The 22,196-nt window shown below is 43.5% G+C and overlaps 1 protein-coding gene across 1 annotated transcript; it reads right to left on the reverse strand.

Moving 5' to 3' along the window:
- Window positions 1–1,213: 1,213 nt before the first annotated feature.
- LOC147636829 (SUN domain-containing protein 2-like) lies at window positions 1,214–21,738 on the reverse strand. Its single transcript, XM_086800392.1, has 3 exons — window positions 21,624–21,738; window positions 19,988–21,544; window positions 1,214–2,474 (listed from the first exon to the last, which is right to left on the reverse strand). The coding sequence occupies exons 2-3, from the start codon at window positions 21,206–21,208 to the stop codon at window positions 2,169–2,171; spliced, it is 1,527 nt and encodes a 508-aa protein (XP_086656518.1). The 5' UTR covers window positions 21,209–21,544; window positions 21,624–21,738; the 3' UTR covers window positions 1,214–2,168.
- Between the last annotated feature and the right edge of the window lie 458 nt (window positions 21,739–22,196).

The following is a 22,196-nucleotide window of genomic DNA, read 5'->3' on the forward strand; positions in this document are numbered from 1 at the left end:
CACTCATCATGTACTTGAATCCTCGTGCCTTAGTTTGTAAAACTATTTTATTTTGAAGAAGGTATGGGTTGTAGAGTGGGTGTGAAGCTCAAGAGCATGATTTTCTCTCAGCTGCCTGACTGCAACACCACCTTTGCAGCAGGGTTCTCCTTTCTTGCAATCACCACTCCTTCAGTCGCAAACTCTAGATTCACATAAAGCTATGCGTACAAGCTCAGAGACAAATATGCCCAATAACTTCTGCTATTCACAGAGGACTCAACTACACCAAGACAATTATATGTTACAAGGTTCAAATGAAATACTTGTAGGTGCAGAGCGTCCATATTAAAGTAAAAATACCCTTAAAGTATGGCAATAAAAGGAGTATACAACCATTTGAAAAACAGGAAGGAAGCATTTCAAATGAAATACCCGCAGCTGCAGAGCCTCCTTATCAAGCATGCAAACATACCCTTAAAAGTACCGCAATCAAAGAAATATACAGCCATCTGACAAACAGGCTGAAGGCAGAGAAAAAGTAACCATGAACATGCACGTGCACATGCACACACGCACGCACATGTGATGTGCCATGAAGTCATAGATGGCTAAATGTAACAGCCCTTACTGGGGTGTCTACTATCTAAACGTGTAGTTTAGTCAGATTCCTTTTCTTTCCCTTCCCTCTTCAAATGACCTCCCACTTGATCTTCCTAACAAATAGTACTCCGGTACTCCTTCCTGTTATGAAAGCACTGCCCCTTCTGCAGAATAATCTCTTAAATTCTGCCAGTGTTGCCAAGCATTTCAGAGATGGCTGGTAGCAGAAGTTTCAAATAGATTACATATGTTTTTTAACCTTTCATTCGGGGGGTCAGATTTTTATTTTTTTATTTTTTGGAGGGGGGGAGGGGGGGTTCGTCTAAAGTACTACTTTGATGATGGTATTAGCCATAGAATAGAAAAAATTAAGCACTACTTTGATGAGGGTATTAGCCATAGAATAGCAAAAATTAAGCAGCTAATTCAAGGAAAATGGAAAAAATGACTCCAAAAACATGCATTATCGCCAGTCTCTCCTAAAGCATATCCCCCTGACACAGTTTTTCATGCTTTCTTTCATGAATCATGAGGAAAAACCTTGCCCATATCCTCGTGACTCCTTAAAAAAAGCATGAAAGAAACATGGTTTGGGCCTCACTTTTTTTCAGAAAAAGCATGAAAAAACATGTTTGAAACACCTAAAACGTTTCATACAATTCGTATAAGTTTCATATTGTTTGAAACGTGTTTCATTGCAACTATGAGTTATGTCTACTAGGGAATAAACAGTATGGTGTGGCTCCTCTCACTTGTGAGCTTTCAGGCAATGTGCCTCAGCTTTAACGATAACATACTTTAGATCATCCATGCAGTAGAACTTTTTTGTTGATTAGCATGAATATGCAGTAGGCCAATAGGACGCAGCAAGTGACCTCCAAGCATCGTGGGGGACTGTTGAAGAAGGCCCACGGTCTCTCTGTTCTGTGTGACGCCAAGGTTGTTGTCATCATCTTTTAAAGCAAAGGAAAGCTCTTTCAGTTTGGTAGTCCCAGGTCAGTACGTACATCCCTTTAAAGGTGTGAAATTAGAGACTTCAAACATGAGACGGGGGCATCAAAGGTGTGAAATTAGAGACTTCAGACTATCTTCTTGTTCCACAGCAAGAGTGCTACTACGCTTCAGCCCAACCAGCTGCAGGAAAGTTTATCTATAGAAACCAACATTGACTTCATTGTAGCCTACCTAATGATAACAGGGCAAGTGCACCACTAAAGAGCACTGCTCTGGAAAAAGAGAAACAGCACCCAGCATTGCGGCAGACTTTCCACGGACAGGCCACACCTCTACCAGAGGATAGATAAGTGAGCCACTTGTCCACAAAATGGCTTCCTTGGAAATCCCAATTTACATTTTACGCAAGATGCATGATCCATTTCTTGTGTCTAAAGTTTAATTTCTGAAACAAAAAACAAGAAAACCAAGAGTAAAGTATGAAAGTAAAGTCCTAAAACATAATAGTACTCAGACTATATAGAATACCAAAATAGGAGTCATTTGTCAGCCTGCTAGCTCTTCAAACTGCTCAACTGTCTGCTAGCCAAAAACCCATAGCCATCAAAAGGAATCCAGCAATCCAAAGCTCCTCAAATGGTAGGAGATGGCAGTATTGCTTGTGAATCAGAACCATGTACCCTGAACCTGTATATGCAAGTATGTGAGGGGCTTCCATAGTTTGAAAGGACTTCTAACCTCACCATGTTGACCAATTTTCCCCTTGAATCTTGGGGAACATTGAAGGTCTGCACATTTTTCTTCTCCATATTGTAGACAAATTCCCCCAGAAGAATGTGTGTCATAGATTTAGCAGCTGCATCATCCTTTTTGTAACTATCCAGCCAACCAAACACTCGAAACTCCTTTGGAGCACTTGAAACATCATATGCGACACTCTGCAATTTAGAACAGTTTTAAACTCAAATCATTTTTTTTTTGCTACATATGGATATGCTAATGCATATTTTTTTAAAAAAAACTTTTGAAATTCAACCGAGCGCACCACCAGAGATATCCTATCCTGAGTACAATCCAGCAAATAGAGGGTAACAACAATAGTTTGAGAACATGCTCAAGTATGCATTTCTGATGGCTAGATAGACATGCATTTGAATGCTACATGACTAGACAAAGACAAGCATGTAAATATGTCTACTCTTACACACACAACGCTCCACCTAAGTGGATTATTTTGTGACTATTTCAGAGACAGAATTATTTAAAAACTATTTGTTAAAATTTAAGTGTTAAAAATTTAAAAAAATACTTCATTTTTTAAGAGATATTATGTTCTATTGTGGGGTTTGATATCATTCTTTTTATTTTTGTCCATGCGAGCTTGTCTCAAACTAAGTATGGGTAGAAACATTACAATCTATGGGTCTTTACCAAGGCAGAAACTATGCCTTAAGGTTGAGAGCAGGATATTTAAGCTCAAAGTGCAAGTCCTTAAGGAGTACTTCAAAGTGGAGGGATTTCCTTTCACACTCAAGCCACTGTCTCTAAGTCATGATCATATTAACTAGAAGATCATGCCATAGATCTGATTCCTGGTAGTACTCCACCGAATAGACCGCCGTACCGTGTTAGTGCAGCCCAACAGGAAGAGATTATGAGTCAGGTGCAGGAGCTTTTGAATAAAGGGTTGATACAGCCTAGCTCATCACCCTTTTGCTCACCTGTGCTCTTGGTGCAGAAGAAGGATGGTTCTTGGCGCATGTGTATTGATTACAGGGCGCTGAACAAGAATACCATCAAGAATCGATTCTCCATACCGAGGATCGATGACATCTTGGACCGCTTACAGGGCTCCACAGTTTTCAGTCGTATTGACTTGAAAAGCGGGTATCATCAGATACGAATTAGACCCGAGGATGTGCATAAAACAGCATTCCGAACCACGTTTGGGTTGTATGAGTTCCTGGTTATGCCCTTTGGTTTGACAAATGCGCCTGCCACATTTAACAAAATGATGGACAGGATTTTCAGGCCTCATAGAGAGTTTGTGGGCACATTCTTTGATGATATGATTGTGCATTCACAAACTGAGGAAGAGCATAGAAGGCATTTGGCCATTGTGTTTGCAGAACTCAGAAACCATAGGTTGGTTGTTAATGGCAAGAAGAGTGAGTTCTTTTTGCAAGAGATACATTTCTTGGGGCATATTGTGTCTGGTCATGGAGTCCGTATGGATCCAGCAAAGGTGGAAGCAATACTTAATTGGCCAGCTTTGAGGACTGTGCATGATGTACGCAGCTTTCTAGGATTGTGTTCCTATTACAGGCGTTACATACGGCACTTTGCTGAAATTGCTTCGCCTCTTCATGCTTTGACGAAGAAAGCAACTCCGTTTAGATGGGCTGATCGGAAAATTACAGCATTCAAAAAACTCAAAGAAAAGCTTACTTCGGACCCAGTATTGGTGTTACCAGACCTCCGAAAGGCTTTTGTTGTCCAGTGTGATGCATGTGGAAGTAGCATTGGTGCAGTTCTCATGCAAGAGGGACATGTCATAGCCTATGAAAGTAGAGTTTTGCAAGATGCTCAGAAGCATTTACAGGTTTATGAGAAAGAGATGTTGGCTGTAATTCACGCTCTTTCTACTTGGAAACACTACTTGCTTGGGGCTGATTTCACTGTGCAGACAGATCATCAGACCTTGCGATATTTCCTCACGCAGACTAAGCTTTTAGAGAAGCATATGCGTTGGGCAAACTTTTTGTCAATGTTTCACTTCCAGATTGTGCATGTGGAAGGCAAAAAGAATGTAGTGGCAGATGCTTTGTCACGCAAGCCACAGGTCTCTGTGGTTTCACTTGCTTATCATCATGAGCTTGATGAAATGAAAGAGCAGTATGCCCATGATGAGGACTTTGAAAGGTTGTATGATCAGATGTCTGAGGGTCAGTGGCATGAGCACTATACTCTCAGAGATGGGTTTTTATTGATGCATGGCAGACTGTGTGTTACCAGGTCATTGCGACTCAAGGTTATGATTGAAAGTCATGCTCCACCGTATGCAGGTCATAGAGGTATTGACGCCACGGTCAAAGCAATGGAGACTTTCTTTTATTGGCCAACCTTGAGAAGAGATGTTGATGCCTTTGTGAGGCAATGCATCGTATGTCAGAAGGTAAAGTTTGACCGTCAGAAGACACCAGGGTTATTACAGCCTTTACCAATTCCGGATAGACCTTGGAAGAGCATTGCCATGGATTTTGTATTTGATCTTCCACGGACACAAACGGGAAATGATGGCATCTGGACTATCATATGCAGGTTCAGTAAGCAGGCTCATTTCATTCCCGTGCGTAAGACGATCAAAGTGGATCATATGGTGAAGTTGTTCATGGCGAACATCTTCAAGTATCATGACTTGCCTACGTCTATCATTAGTGACCGTGATCCACGGATGACGAGTTTGTTTTGGAGAGGGTTGTTTGACAACATGGGTACAACTCTCAAGTTTTCATCGTCATTTCATCCACAGACAGATGGTCAGTCAGAAGAGGCTAACTCTACAGTGTTGGATCTTCTCGAGTGTTATGTGTCAGAGCACAAGCAACAATGGGAAAAATATCTTCCTTTGGTGGAGTTTGCATATAACAACACTCTACATACCTTGACAGGCAAGGCGCCTTTTGAGATTGTGGAAGGAGGGAAGAAGGTACCACCCATTTTGCATACAAAGGATAAGATCTTTGAGGCTGATCAGTATGTGGAGAGCTTGGATGAAGCTTATCGGAGAGTTAAGTTGGCCCTCCAGAAAACTCAGCAGAAGCAAAAGAAAGCCGCAGACCGTCACAGACGTGATTTACAGTTTGCATTGGGTGATTGGGTTCTTTTGCGCTTTGAAAAGGCTAGACTCAAGAAGATGAAGGGTAAAGAGCGCTTATTCCCTAAGTTGAGCATGCGATATTATGGGCCTTTTCAGGTTTTGGAAAAGATTGGTGAGGTAACCTATCGTTTGAAGTTACCAGATCACTGGAGGATTCACAATGCTTTTCACGTGAGTCTTCTTAGACCTTTCCGTGGGGATGTGCCTGAGGATGTATCAGATGAGGCTCAGCCAATAGTTGAAGAACTTGATGAGGTTCTGATTCCAAAGCAGATACTGGCACATAAAGAAAGGAAGGTACGAGGTAAAGTTTCCTGTCGCTATCTTGTGAAGTTCAAGAACTATTCACCGATGGATGCGAAGTGGATGGAGGAAGGTGACTTAACATATTCACCTCAGGTTTTGCAGCTTTATCTCGATGCCTTTGAGTTAGAGCCGACTCTTATTGTGGCTCATTCAGGTTCAGCAAAGCATGGGTCTGGAGCATTACCTGATGCTCAAGAGGGGGGTAGCGCCTCCACTCCCTTGGTACAGACAGGCTCAGATGACATCTACAGGTCGCTTGGTGCAGTTTTTATCTCACCCGAAGGTACTGAGGCTGACAGTACATCTGTTTATGGGACTTCTGTCACCAGCCTGGACATTTCCCAGTCTGAAAGGGGTCTGGTGGACTCAGGATGTTTAAATATTTAGAAAGTACAAGCTTTGGGAATGGGGGATTATCCTAGAATACAAAGGACCACACTCCTAAAATTTAGGAGAGTTGCTATTTTTGGCCTGACTCCGATGGAAATTCTGTTCGCGTCATTACATCTGGAATTGAGCAGATACCAAGAGTTGGCAAAGTGCCTATGACAGAATGTCTACCGGTTGGGATATTTTTAGAGATAAAGTTTATGGAAGGACCCATCTCTTAGATTGGGACATGTGGCAAGGAGGTGGACCAAAGTGAGACAAGTGGCTTGACTCTTGTTAGAAAATGGATCAAAGTGAGACAAGTGGCCTCACACTTGTCACTTCAGCTATTGTGTGGCTCTCCACTTGTCATCGTAGCCTTCTCTTGCCATTTTAGCTCATGGGAGGCCCAAATCTATAAATTGGAGCCCTCTCTCTTCATTAACGGAGGCTCTCTTGCTGCACACTAGCCTCTACCACCGTTGAAGGTTTCTCTAATGATGGCTACTCTCTTTCTCTCTCTCTTCAAGGCTGCCCATGAAGAATACCGGCTGTTGGGGACTGTTTTGGAGGCTTCCATCGCGAAGAAATACTAAAGGCAAGGGTATTCAATCATTTATTATGATTTCTAGCCATTGTATGTGTTGTACCAGCATTTGTACTTGCTGTACCTGCTGTACCAGCCACCGAACCGGCTGTACCAGCCAATGTACTTGCTGTACCAGCCACTGTACTTGCTGTACCTGCTGTACCAGCCACCGTACCGACTGTACCAGCCACTATACTTGCTGTTCCAGCCACTGTACTTGCTGTACCAGCATTTGTACTTGTTGTACCTACTGTACCAGCCACTGTACCCGCTGTACCAGCCATTGTACCTGCTATACCGGCTGAATGGAGAGTTGTACTTGCTGTACCCTTTCTATTGCATGAAGACCCGTGGTTTTTGGGGAAGAATCAGTACCCACATGGAGGTATATGGATTATATTGTTGGCTCGGCATTTCTACAGCCTATGTTCCGGCTTTGTTGCCTCATGTTGGGCTGTGTTATGGCATTTGTATATGGATAATCCGGCATCTCCCGTGGGGAGAGTAAGGCCCTCAAAGCTTGTACATGATATTATTCTCCTTGGGTAATAAAATACTCCAAGGGGGGGGTCGGCCCATTCCGGCCTCTATGCGGTGTCACACGTGCAAGCTCCATTTTCAGCATTTGTGGATGTTTTGTCCTGCTTTATGTTTTATGCAAAGTGATGATGGATATGTGTTTAGGCTGTGGCCATGTTTAAATGTTTTAATATGCATTGATGGTATCAACAAGTGTGTCAAAGGCCCTAGTCCCCCGGGCACCGCTGCTACGAGTTACATTGGTATCAGAGCATAGGCTTTCTTGGAAGCGGAGGCTTCCTTCTATCAATAAGGAAGAGAAAAGATCTCAAGTGGGGACCACACTTACCATCATTGCTGTTAAGCATGGCCAGCCACTTCATAGCTTATGAAGCAAGAGCATGAGCAGTTGACAGCTTGTTGATCTAAGGATTTATGAATTCACAGAATTTTATCGTGGAAGTGTGAAGTTGGCTTTATGTGCACACGTTTCGCACTCTTTCCATATGGATATTGCGGATTATATTATCAAGCTTACAGGCAAGCTATATGGAGATATATCTCAGGATATCTTAAGGATATGGTGACGAGATATTTCTTTTGGCTTCATGACCAACCTGGCAAAGAAAAGCTAAGTATACTTTCAGTTTGCAAAGTTAGTGCTTTTGCTATGAAGTGTTTTTGATGTTCACTAACCCTTGTATAGCTATGCAAGGAGAAAGGTGGTGTTGTTTGCCTTGAGATGGTTTCAGGGAAACATTGTTTATGGCTCCCTTTAATGGGATGAATTCTTTTCATGGCTCCCTTTATTGGGATGGAATATATCTATGGAGATTTCTTTCTTGGAGGAGATTTATATACATATTGGGCTTCACAAGCAATTTCTATGGACGAATCTGTCCCAGTTTATAGAGAAGAAATCTTTGGATATCTCATGGATATGATGCTTTTATGGATAAAGTCCACCTCTACTCCAAGGTGTGTGGATAGCACGGAGTATGTGGTAAGAGTTATGGTATACAAAGATTATGGTATACAGGTCTATGGATTCCTGGACTTCTTTTCTAGGGATTTGGATCCATCCTCAGGTTTATGGATTATGTTTATGGCTCCCTTTTACTGGGATGGATTATTCTTTTTGGCTCCCTTTATTTGGGATGCATTGGACTTATGGAACTCATGGTTCACTTACCTTGTGTAGTGTTCTCTTGTCCTACGTGCTCTCTTGAAGATTGTTTCTACCATGTGAGGGTGGAACAATAGAGAGCAAATGGAAGGGAACATGGGCACTTCAAAGGGTAGTGACAAGCACAACATACCCTGTGTAGTGTTCTCTTGTCCTACGTGCTCTCTTGAAGATTGTTTCTACCATGTGTGGGTGGAACAATAGAGAGCAGATGGAAGGGAACATGGACACTTGAGAGGGTAGTGTGAGTTGGTGGCCGAAATGCCTATAAACTATGTGTAGCAGAAATGCGTATGGAAAACCAGGTTATCTATGCCTGCGAGTGATTGTTTTCAAGACTCCTTGTTTAGCCGCCCTGTGTAGTATTTCTCTTGTCCTAAGTGCTCTTCAAGATGTTGCTACCTTGCTTGGTAGAACATAGAGCCAATGGTAGAGAATATGGGCACTGAAGTCGGGCCGGGCGTCAAGGCAGCTCCTTGGTGATCTACATGGATTATGATATCTGGACTTATGGGACTGATTTGTCTCGCCCATTTACTTGGGACATGGATTATGATATCTGGACTTATGGGACTGATTTGTCTCGCCCATTTACTTGGGACATGGATTATGATATCTGGACTTATGGGACTGTTTTGTCTCGCCCCTTTACTTGGGACATGGATTATGCTATCTGGACTTATGGGACTATTTTGTCTCGCCCATTTATCTTGGGACATGATTTTGATATTGGTATTATGGAGACTTATTTAGTCTCGCCCATTTCTTTGGGACATGGATTCTTCAGTTATATTGGATTTTTGAGACTGTCTCGTCTCGCCGACTCGATGGAACATGATTATATCTTGAATATATGGCTTGAAGCTTAAAGTTGCGGACAACTTTTAAGAAGTTGGGGAGGATGTCACCAACCTGGACATTTCCCAGTCTGAAAGGGGTCTGGTGGACTCAGGATGTTTAAATATTTAGAAAGTACAAGCTTTGGGAATGGGGGATTATCCTAGAATACAAAGGACCACACTCCTAAAATTTAGGAGAGTTGCTATTTTTGGCCTGACTCCGATGGAAATTCTGTTCGCGTCATTACATCTGGAATTGAGCAGATACCAAGAGTTGGCAAAGTGCCTATGACAGAATGTCTACCGGTTGGGATATTTTTAGAGATAAAGTTTATGGAAGGACCCATCTCTTAGATTGGGACATGTGGCAAGGAGGTGGACCAAAGTGAGACAAGTGGCCTGACACTTGTTAGAAAATGGATCAAAGTGAGACAAGTGGCCTCACACTTGTCACTTCAGCTATTGTGTGGCTCTCCACTTGTCATCGTAGCCTTCTCTTGCCATTTTAGCTCATGGGAGGCCCAAATCTATAAATTGGAGCCCTCTCTCTTCATTAACGGAGGCTCTCTTGCTGCACACTAGCCTCTACCACCGTTGAAGGTTTCTCTAATGATGGCTACTCTCTTTCTCTCTCTCTTCAAGGCTGCCCATGAAGAATACCGGCTGTTGGGGACTGTTTTGGAGGCTTCCATCGCGAAGAAATACTAAAGGCAAGGGTATTCAATCATTTATTATGATTTCTAGCCATTGTATGTGTTGTACCAGCATTTGTACTTGCTGTACCTGCTGTACCAGCCACCGAACCGACTGTACCAGCCAATGTACTTGCTGTACCAGCCACTGTACTTGCTGTACCTGCTGTACCAGCCACCGTACCGACTGTACCAGCCACTATACTTGCTGTTCCAGCCACTGTACTTGCTGTACCAGCATTTGTACTTGTTGTACCTACTGTACCAGCCACTGTACCCGCTGTACCAGCCATTGTACCTGCTATACCGGCTGAATGGAGAGTTGTACTTGCTGTACCCTTTCTATTGCATGAAGACCCGTGGTTTTTGGGGAAGAATCAGTACCCACATGGAGGTATATGGATTATATTGTTGGCTCGGCATTTCTACAGCCTATGTTCCGGCTTTGTTGCCTCGTGTTGGGCTGTGTTATGGCATTTGTATATGGATAATCCGGCATCTCCCGTGGGGAGAGTAAGGCCCTCAAAGCTTGTACATGATATTATTCTCCTTGGGTAATAAAATACTCCAAGGGGGGGGTCGGCCCATTCCGGCCTCTATGCGGTGTCACACGTGCAAGCTCCATTTTCAGCATTTGTGGATGTTTTGTCCTGCTTTATGTTTTATGCAAAGTGATGATGGATATGTGTTTAGGCTGTGGCCATGTTTAAATGTTTTAATATGCATTGATGGTATCAACAAGTGTGTCAAAGGCCCTAGTCCCCCGGGCACCGCTGCTACGAGTTACAACTTCTATGATATATGTGTACTAGTCACATGAGATTTTGTGGATATGTATGGTTCACAGTGGTATACAACTTGGACTATTACTACGCCATTGGTTTGCAGTGAATGTTGATACATGTGTATGGCTTAGAGAGATTGGGACGCTGATCTTGCCATATTGTATATTTCACTTTGGATATTTTGCTGCATCACCAGAATGCAATCGAGGACGCTTGCCATTTTTCAAGAGGGGGGTATGTCATGGCCCTGTGAAAATGGAACAGCACAAGTGTGGGCATGGTGGTTGCTGAGTCAGAATATTGAATGATTCACATGGGGGGTGCCCGGACAGAGTTAATGATGTGTGGACATCCCTAGGTGTGAAGGGGGGAACTAGAACATTAGTATTTTAATGTTTTATTAAAGTTACCCCTAGGCCTTAGTGGCCCTAGGAAACTTTTTAAGTTTGGGGCCCTAGGCATTTTATGGGGAGGAGGCCACTCCACTTTTGGAGTGAGTGCTTCTCTCTCCTCCCTCTCTCTCTAGCTTTTGGGAAAAGGAATCGTGGAACTTTCATGTGCTTGTGTACATGCGTGGAGAAGCTGAAGAGAAGAGTCGACTGCAGATTTTGTGTGCTGCTGCTGCTGTTTTTCTGAGTGCAAACCAGCCGTACAGCACTGTACGGCCAGATCTGCTGCAAGTACTCTTTCTCTTCTGTTGCTGGCTGCGCATAGGAGTTGTTGCAAGGATCTCTGCTGCACACAGGTTCTGGACAGGCTGTACCAGCAGGTACAACAGCAAGTACAGCACTGTACGACTGTCGTACAGTGTACGGACAGTCAAGTACAGCAAGTACTGCTGCAGGCGGCATTGGACAGGTGCTGGACAGATCTGGCTGCGCTGATTCAGGCGAGCACAGGTGCAGACAGCAGGCGGCGCTTGCAAGTACAACTCCTGGCACGTATCCCGAGGTAGTACCGACGGGTACGGGGCTGTTTTTCAGATCTGTACTTTCAAGGACAGCATAGAAGTGAACACAAGGAGGAGGGTATAGACAAGTACAAACACATGTGTGAAGCAGGGTTGTGGAAACAAGTGCCTGCAAGTACAAATTGGTACCGTTGCTTCCTCCAGTGCTGTTTCACGAGCTGAATTTGGTAAGCTCTGTTTCTGTTCATCTATCTCTCTTTCTACTGCTTGATGTCTGTTGTAGATATGAGTTATCTGGCCCCTTGTGAGAGGAGGGGTATGGCAGATTGACAAGGGTTGAGACAGAGTTTGGACAGCATATGTATGTATGAGCTGAGATGTTGTATCATGCACTTGAGTTATGCCAGATGTATGCTCATGGCAGCCCTGCTTAGTGGTCTTGGCTGATCAGAGGGAGGCACAGTGTGTTATTGTGGAACACAGATCTGTGTGCATAGATCCTCTGTGCTAAGAGGTATTGTGGGCCGTCAGATTGGACATACAGGTGTAATCTCTTGGCTGATTTTTGTTGTACTCAGCCATCCATATTATTTTAATTGAATACAGAAATACCGCAAGGGGCGCCAAGCTTTGGGGCCAACAGGTGTCGCTTTGTTTTCAGATTTGGGCACTCTAGCTCCAATCTGTTTTGTTTTCACATCTAGACTACAAGTGGACGGGTGACTGCTAGGCTACCGCACTCTGGTTTTCTATCAGAGGCCGGTTTCAGCCACCTTCAAATGGACTTCAAATAAGCAAGATGCCTTCTTGCAACTCAAAAATGCTATCATTTGTGGGCCCGTGTTGATTGTTCCCGACTTGCAAAAGCCATTCACGGTGGAATGTGATGCATGTGGGAATTGTATAGGGGGGCTGTCCTAAATCAAGAGGGTCATGCAGTTGCTTATGAAAGCCGTCGATTGCATGATGCCAAGATCCATATGGACATTTATGAAAAAGAGCTCTTGGCTGTAATTCATGCCTTAAAGATATGGAAGCATTATCTTCTTGGGGCTAAATATGTAGTCAAGACATATCATCAAAGCTTGAGGTATTTTTTATCTCAAACTAAGCACTCGGAGAAGCAAATGAGGATGGCAAACTTTCTTTTCATGTTTCATTTTCAGATTGTACATACTCCGACAAAGAAGAATTTGGTGGCAGATGCTTTGTCCAAGAAGCCTTATATAGCTACAGTTTCAGTGGCCTCTCATGGAGACTTATCTACCATGCATGATCTTTATCGTTTGGATGCTGATTTTTCCCATATATGGACTAATTTGATGGCTGGTCACTCGCATGCCTCTTATGTGATCAAAGAGGATTATCTTATGAAGGATAACTCTTTATGTGTGGTGAAGGATATGCGTCCAAAGGTTATGGAGGACTGTCACGATCCACCTTATGCTGGTCATAGAGGTATTTTACCTACGACACACATGATCGAAAGGTATTTCTTTTGGCCAAGCATGTGTAAAGACATTGAGGCATATGTACGCGCATGTATTACTTGCCAAAAGGTGATTTGATAGGCAAAAGCCTCCAGGTTTGCTTCAGCCATTGCCTATTCCCTCGCAACCATGGGAAAGCATTACTATGGACTTCATTATGGATTTGCCTGGATCCCAGCATGGGAATGATGCTATATGGACGATTGTGGACACGTTTAGCAAGCAAGCTCACTTCTTGCCTGTCAAGAAAACCATTAAAGTTGATCATATGGTGAAGCTTTTTCTTGCTCACATCTTCAAGCATCATGGTATGCCTAAGTCCATTGTTGGGGATAGAGATCCCAGGACTACGAGCCTCTTTTGAAGGGCTTTATTTGATAACATGGACACTAAGCTTGAGTTTTCATCAACATATCACCTCCAAACGGATAACCAAAGTGAAGCTGCAAATTCAGCCGTGTTGGATTTGTTGAAGTGTTATGTGGCAGATCAAAAGAGTGCCTGGGAGAAGTATCTTCCACTTGTAGAGTTTGCCTACAATAACACAGTACATGCCTCCACGGGAAAGGCCCCGTTTGAGATTATTTATGGCAGAGTGGTCTTGCCACCCATCCTTCGTACAAAGGATGAGATTTTTGCAACTGATGAGTATGTGCGTGACTTGGATATAGCCTTTGCTCAAGTGCAGACAGCCATTGCAAGGTCACAAGACAAGCATAAGAGGGATGCTGACAAGCATAGAAGGGACATGCAAGTCAAGGAAGGTGATTGGGTATTGCTGAAATTTGAGAAAGCTAGGCTTCGGAAGAGGCCAAGAAGAGAGGGATCATATCCAAAGCTTTCTACTCGATATTATGGACCCTTCAAAGTGATGGAAAAGATCAATGAAGTGTCCTACAGACTCGCTTTACCCAGCCATTGGAAGATTCACAATGCTTTTCATGCGAGTCTTTTGCAAAAGTATGTGGGGCCAGATCCAAAGGAGACTGTCACAGAAGATCCGCCAGAAGTTGATGAGCTTCAGGAGATCCTCCAACCAGAGCAGATTATATTTCACAAGGAGAGAAAGTTACCACATGGGAAGCTTTCCAGGAGATACCTTGTGAAATTTAAAAATTATTTGCCAATTGATGCAAAGTGGGTAGACGAGGATTTTTTGTTCACTACCCTTAGCTTTTGCAGGCATATCTTGAGGCTTTTCAGTTGAGGACAACTGTTTAGAAGCCCGAGGGGATGTCACCATTTGGTCCATCTCCATTTCTGGAGCCACTTCTATGGAATTGTCACTCCATAGAACGGCCAGATTTGTGCCATGTTCACATGGGACCAGGCCGGTGTCCCATGTGAAAGGGCTAGTCTTTTGGTGTCACATGGATGGGAGCCAGATTCATGCCACCCGTGTGGTGACCAGTACTACGTCACATGGACGAGAACCAGTTTTGTGCCACCGGTGTGTGACCTGCTTCGTGCTGTATGGACGAGAGCCTGTTGGTGCCACCCGTGTATGGCTAGGATGGTGTCTTACCTATGAGATTGTCACTCCATAGGAAGACTAGGACATATATTCATATTTCTGTCACGCTAGTTTTGTACCTGACAAGAACTTTTTGTACAAGTTTCATGAAAGAGAGATTTCGTCCATTACATGTGCACATGCATTTATGACTGCATGCATAAACTTGTTTTCGCATGATTTGTTTGCGTGTGCCTGTTTTGCCATGCCAATACACTGGACGGGGATGCCCCCTGTGTACCGTGGGAGTGCTGCATGCTGACACATTGGTGTGGCATGTGAACACATGGTAAGTATTACCATTTTAGCTCTTTTAAAATGTAAAATCCATAAGCTATGGTTAACTTTAATGTTTATTAGTAAATGTGTTCACACACATTTAAAATTTGAACTGGACATTTATTTTCTAGTGTGGATGTCCATAAACTAACCTTTGATTAAAGTTTAATAGTACTTAAATCAACTATTGCATGGAAACATTAGCACTTTTCCCCACGTGGGTGATGGCCAACTTCTCTCTCTCCATCGCCTGCTGCCTATGTGTGGTATTCTGTATCTCTACCTGCCTCCAACCTATTGAAACCCGCATGTTCTGTAGCCGCCTCCAACTCATACCTACCTGTACCTGCTGTACAACTGTTGTACCTGCTGCCCGTGTGTTGTACCTACACACGTGTGCTGTACTTTGCCATGTACCTGCTGTTGCACCTGCCCAGTACCTGAATTGTACCTACCTAGTACCTGAATTGTACTTGCCCATTACTTGAATTGTACCTGCAATACCTGAATTGTACTTGCCCATTACTTGAATTGTACCTGCAATACTTGAATTGTACCTACAGTACCTAAATTATACCTGTAGTACCTGACTTGTACCAAATTGTACTTGTTATACCAAGACCTGTACTTGCTATACCAGGCCTGAACTTGCTGTATCGGGACCTGTACTTATTGTACTAGGTGGACCTGACTGCATGGTGTTAGGAATTCATCACCATTGACTCCTGCTACAAGCAATACGAGGAAGCTTTCCTAGTTTGGTTAGTTTTTCCCTGAGTGGTAGTGTTAACCGTGCCCTCAGAATTTCTAAGAGCCAGTGAAGGTTAGAAACATTAGGGAATCCGAGAGCAAAGCTTATCTGGGAGAACCAAGAAATGTTCCCTTTGCAGTGTACCCCTTTGTCTGTGCTAGTACGGGCGTACCTGTTGGTACATGGTCCCAGAAGACCAGTGAAAGGCAAGTGTGCACCCAATGAAGATGGGAGTGTGCTTGTGACTTGGGACTTCATCGACAGTCCAGACTTCATCGACAAGTACCCAATTGTTTGAGTTGTATTCACTCCATGTGAGGAGAAATCCGGCCTATTGGCCCGTGACACTTGTACATATAAATACTCCAAGAAATATAAATGTATTGAGGGGGAGACTGGCCCTTTCCGACCCCAGTGTTGGTGTCAAGTGTTATTGGTCATTTTCAATTTTAATGTTGCTAATAATGTCATTGTTGATATTAGTTAAGTGATCTAAAAAGGTGTATTTTGTTTTCCGATTTGTAGGTCTCCTGTAGGGAGCGGTTACAAACACTATATAAGTGAGACATGGGTTATTGTTGTGTCATAATCTCACTTTCGTCAGAGTTCGACCAAGACTCCGACTACGCATGCGACAGAGCATAGATCATTATACCGAAGAACTGGCATGGATCTCTGGGAGTCAGACCTTAACCCCTGGCTCGAGGGTGATTCAAAGCACAAAAGCTACAGTTGGGAGGTGAGCTCGCCTACACTCCTCTTAGGGGGTTTGTGCTAACCACCCGCATTTTGTGTTAAGGAGATCCGTGGGGTCGTAAACTAGCCTCTGATGCAACAAATGTTTATCCAATTTTGTTGGCCACACCTCTAATGTGGCAGATATACAGTTTGTTGGCTACACTTTGAATGTGGCAAATATCTAGGTGATCAGCTTTACTACGCAACTGTTATTTAGGACTATGTAGCAAGGTATTGATTGACGGGGTTATACTAGTTTGACCCAATTCCAACAGAGTGTTGATGTCGGCAAATTTCGATGGCATCTTCATTACCTTGACACAGTGGATTGAGTTTGAACTTGGAGTTTTTGGATACTTTAACCAATCAAAGTTTGACTGAGATAGGTTCCTATTCATGTTGATTTGTTCGCATTACGTTAGGCAATAGAGAGGATTTATCAATTCTGGTGGAACATTGCACATGTTCAACACCACGAGATCGTTATCAAGATCTTTCTATGATGATACCGAACAGGTTATGTTTGGTATGGGTGTCAACCCAAGTTTTCGCTTGAGAATTAGGACTTGAAGATATACTTCTACGTGCAAATTGCCCTAGAAAGGATTGACCTACTATACAATCAATTACACAGTTGTGCATTTGATGGATATTATGGTGCAGACAAAGCAATATCATTTCCAAGCTATACTTTCCCTCAAATGCGTTTGCATGAGTTGTTCTCATCCAATGCACTGTTAGTGACAATGTATGCTAGCCACTTTTATCTTTATTAGTAGCTATTACCTTGCCAATCCAAAATGTATGTTTTAAAGCATAGGGTAGCAACAAGGGCACCCTCCTTTATGTCTTGGAGATCACCACTCCACATCTCTTGAAGTCTTGTTCACCTTTTGGTTCAGACACAATCTTGAGGAGAACACTTTTAGAGGTCATTTATGACGAGAGTGCTCAGATATCTAATAATTATGTGGTTCTCAGAGAGAGAAGGTATTTTATCCCCTAGGTACGAGGAATTACCTAATCTTGACACGATAGGTAATTTGGTTGGCTACAATAATTGTCTCTATGATGTCAGATTTTCCTATTCCTCAGGAGTTGGATTTAGGATTGTTATATTCCTCATGACTCTAGTTCGAGGTGGTCCAACTTTGGCTCCACTTAGATAGTTGTATAAATAGTGGCTAGAGATCTAGCCAGTTCCTATGGCAGAGTTATGAGTAGAGAGATTAGACATGTGAACCAAATCATGGAGTCGGATGTAATTTGAGTTTCCCCTGTTGCCCAGTCTTTCATGTCAGTAGACTGAAAAAGCTGTTGGGAGCTGAGGATAGCATTGTGATTCCTCGAGAGTTTGTTAAGGTAGAGGACTCGACTTGGGTGACATGCTAGTTTATAGCATAGGTTCTCCAATTTTCTTTCTTTGATAGATTTTCTTTCCAAGAGAAGAAACGTCTGAGGAGGGAAAGTTTGTTATGTGCCTGGTTACTAATCCTCACATTAGTGGGCCTAATCCAACAAGACTAGGGAGCCCTGGGATTAGGAGAAAGCAAGCTAATATGGGTGGGCAAGGTTATTATTAATAAATCCATATGTATTGGTTATTTATAACAATTTATAACAATTTAGTTAATAAATCCATATGTATTGGCTATTTATAACAATTTAGTTATTTATAGCAAGAGTGGGCACTATATAAGTGAAACATGGGTTATTGTTGTTGTAACCTCACTTCTAGTCAAAGTTCGACCAACACTCCAGCCACGTAGGTACTAGCATGGATATGTGGGAGTTAGACCTTAGCCCATAGCTCAAGGGTGGTTCGAAGCATAGAACCTATGGTTTGGAGGTGAGCTAACCTACACCCCCTCTACAAGGTTTTGTACTGATTTCATGTCTTGTGTTTAGGAGATCCGTGGGGTTGTAATAGATCTCCACGCCCTTATGAGAGAGAGAAAATGCAATCTTTCTTTCATCAAAATGTGACACTCTAATACCTATGTAACATGGGTGCTTGCAGAAGCATGTTTATCAATCAATACAATGCACAACAAACTGCTTCTTCTCCATGCTCAATACACAATAAAGAGAGCTGACCTAATCTACCATGTATTAGTAACATGAAGTATATACAATGCAAAATAGAGATCCTCAAAGGTAGCACTCCTCCTTAGCTCTGAATGACTCAACGATGACTGCTAAGGCCTAGACTCCTATTTATAGTGTCTAATGTTGGTGAGTTGGCTACCAATCCTACCAACCCTAATAATAATGTCACACTAAGTGTAATTCACACAATTGCCCAATAACTCTATCCACAATGGGCTGATCATTAGGTGCCTCGAGAATATTACAATGAACTGGCACAATAGCCCCAATTTCTTACTCTGCTTGTGTTTCTTCTTTCCCTCTTCTTTTCCCCCTCTTTTGTATCTCCATTGCTCCAAGTCTCCAATCACACACTCAGGTGCAGGCTCTCCCGAGTGTGACATGGACATGCCTTTACCCATTGGAAGTTTAGAGGCCAAGTACATGGCTGGATTCATACGTTTGTAAGGAGAGTATATGACTAGAGGCTTGCGGAAAGAAGAGGAGAAGAAACAAAAGAGAAGCTAATATTGGCCTAAAATTGGGGGTTTTGCAAGGGAAACCACGTGTTTTGTCCAGGAAATGGCTGAAATAGCAGGGGTAAACGGCAAGGAGGGACATTTCCGGCCGTCTCCCCAATGAAAACACATTTCAGGATGAGCGCAAAGGGGAAATACCATTTCCTGCCTGTAATTTACGTATGCCGTTTCGACCATTTCTTGTAACTATGAGAGGAACCTGTTACCTACCATAATTTGACATGAGTAGGATATACTGCTACCTCAATTACGTTACTCGAGGAGACTATGTTTGCAACACTCGTCAAACCTCACTTGCCCATCTACAATGCTACATGCTACAGTGTATTATTGTACTTACTGCCCTGTGCCTCTTAATATAATCGCTCGTAGCCTCAGAACAAGGCACATAGGCTCCACAAGCTCATCTGCATTTTGAAGGGATTAAAGATCCATTCCCTCTAGTATGGCTTCCAGACTGGTGTCCATAAGCTCGCATGCATTGTGGGAGGGGTAAAAGATCCATTCATTCTAGTATGGCTTCCAGACTGGGTCCACAAAAATCAATAGTCCTTCCATCCACACCTTAGCACTACATAGCTTGCGTTAGAACTTAGGCCGCCTTGCTTCCTCTCTGCGAGGTGTTGTATACCTAAATGGGGTTGCCAAAGAGTCCTAGGTTGACATGAAAATGTACCTATCATCGAAGGACCACAATTAGTAGATACAATTTTACCTAACCCTAGTGAGTATGTGGTGTGTATACTACACACATAATGCTAGGATGCTTATAGCATCAACACTCAAATGCTAAATTTCTCAAGATACACATGGACATGTCAAGGCTCTAGGAAAACAAAATGATTCAGATTGTTCTTCTACAGTTCCAACAAAGATACAGAAACATAGATTTTCCTTCTATAGGTCCAACAAACAAACAGAGTTTTAACATAGGTTTTACTTCTAACACATGTAGAACAGAAAAGAAAGATGAAGTACCTTAGAGACATGCTCTAGACTAAAGGCATCAGGAAAAATGGAAGTTCTAAGAGCAATCTCGACATAGACATTGCTTCCTCTAAGGGGAAGGCATTGCCCTGGCTCCCCAAAGCTAGGCTCCAAGATCTTGTTTGCGAGAGAATGCTTGTTAGTTGCTCCTGTCAAGAAATTCCCAGCCAATTGATTCCAACCAATCCTTAAACCCTGATAAAAACCTTCTGAATGGTCCACAACCTTGCCTCCACCCGTTCCTAATGCATAATCAACTCTGCCAATTCCATCTGCTGCATGCTTGTCCAACTCAGCCTCCACTAAACGCCTTGCCACTGCACGAACATCATCCAAGCTAAGTGCCTCACCAATTCCTTCGGCAGCCCTTTCCTCTACAACAGCAGTTATAAGGTTCACAACATCCTGCCTTGATGGAAACCCTGCATCTGTTAGGCTCTTCAAAGATGCTTCAATATCCTCTGTTTTAGCCTGCATGTTGCGCAGTTCAGTCCCAAAAGAGGTGGCTTGCTCATCTATCTTCTCCTCGAGCTCCTTCCTCAGACCTTCTATCTCCTTGTGAATTTTCATGTCTACAAGGTCGAGCTGCACCTGCATCATTTTGGTCGTCTTCCTCAGAATCACCTCCAGCTCTGCAACTTGACCTTCCATTGAGATGGCATGGAAGGAAGGCGGAGGAGCTCTCCAGCTCCAAAAGGTCGTTGCAAGGCCTGCCACAACGATAAATACCAGAAAGGAACGGGAAAACAGGTTCTTCAAGAGGTGTGGTCGAGAGGGTGAGGCAGTGCCTGCACTGCCGGAGGGCTTTGCTTGCAAAGAGAGTTTCAGAAACTTGGGCTTCGTTGAGAGCGCTTCTCGCCGGGGGTGATTATCCACAGCCTGTGCAGCCGGTTTGTTTGAGGAGCGGGGAAGAGAGGCTCTCTCAGGGATTCCATCGCCTCCGGCCAGTTCAACGGTTCCAGCTACCATCAGAGATGGATCATCCTCTCGAGCGGGGGTGGATGGTTCGCGGCTGGAGCGCCGGACGGGACTGTTGATGTCTGTAGAATCGAGAAGGGACCTGGGGGTGGCAGCAGCATTTCTCTTCCTGGCGCTCAGCCTCGGAGGGGGGGAGGAAGTGGCCATGGATGCTGTGGGAGGGAGAGGAGAAGCAGTTACACCTCCTGAAGAAGCAGCTGGTCCCGCTGCAGAGGACGGCGCATGATTCGACATGGTTTCTGCCAGAAAAACTCGGACTTCCGTATCGCCGTATCGTCCTCAGGATGCTTTTGCAAAAACGAAACCTCTGCTGATGCTCTTCACATTCCTCTTCGATCCTCTTCTACCTTGCCGGTCACGACCATGCTGGTGCAACCATGCGTTTTCTTTGACAAAAAACCCTAATTCAGACTTCCTCCTGCTGCTTCTCACATTCCGCCATCAATTCTGACCCCCTTCGCCTGTGGAGTCCATGCCGAGCATTTAAATGCCTGCCGCATCAGAAGACGATGCTTGTTCGCGGACGCTAATTCCAGAGTTTTGAAGCATGCACTTCGATTCCTAGTGTTTCTGCGAAAATGCTTGCTGAGTGAGTGCTTTCTTAACAAATTTTTCTCTGTTTGATGTGAGAAACCAAAACACTACGCACCGTGGATGGCCCTGGCAGAGCTGAGGGTGGGGGGAAGAAGTTTTGAACACGGAGGGAAGACGAGGGAGCGAGACGAAGGGAGGGAAATGCAAAATGATGGCAGGTTTTCAATTTCGTTTAAAGCTCTACAACTGCACGCCCTTTGAACCAAGGTTACTTCAATCGATGCTGCCAAATTGAGTAAGCCACGTGGCAACACAAAACCCTTGTGCTTAAACTTAAGCCCATTTTAGGCTTCAAGGGCCCTTTTAGGTTGTTTTTTTTTTTTAAGTTTGGCTGGAATTAGATAGAACAACACACACTCTACATGCCACCACTTGTAGAGGGGGGCTCGAACCCGTTAAGGTGGAGTGGTTAAGGTGGTAAGGTGGAGTGGTTAATGTGGTTCTCGAGAGTCAAGGGCCCTTTTAGGGTTAAAAGGATGCTTGAAAATTTACTTAAGGTTGCAAATATGTATTTTGCTATTGATTAATTAGTGAGAGGGACTCTACCTTTAAAGTGAAAGCTTTTGATTTAAAAATTTCTTTAAAATACTCTGCGATGCTTTGAAGGCGGTGTGGGATTTTTCCAGAA

This window comes from Cibotium barometz, chromosome 7 (genome assembly GCF_041138505.1).
Source record: "Cibotium barometz isolate CiBa-2024 chromosome 7, ASM4113850v1, whole genome shotgun sequence".
Lineage (NCBI taxonomy): Eukaryota > Viridiplantae > Streptophyta > Polypodiopsida > Cyatheales > Cibotiaceae > Cibotium > Cibotium barometz.

Coding starts and splice junctions, on each gene's coding strand:
- LOC147636829 (XM_086800392.1), bottom strand. CDS start 21,208: ATGTCGAATCATGCGCCGTCCTCTGCAGCGGGACCAGCTGCTTCTTCA. Junction 2,475..19,987: donor GTCTAGAGCATGTCTCTAAG/GTACTTCATCTT, acceptor TCTAAATTGCAG/AGTGTCGCATATGATGTTTC.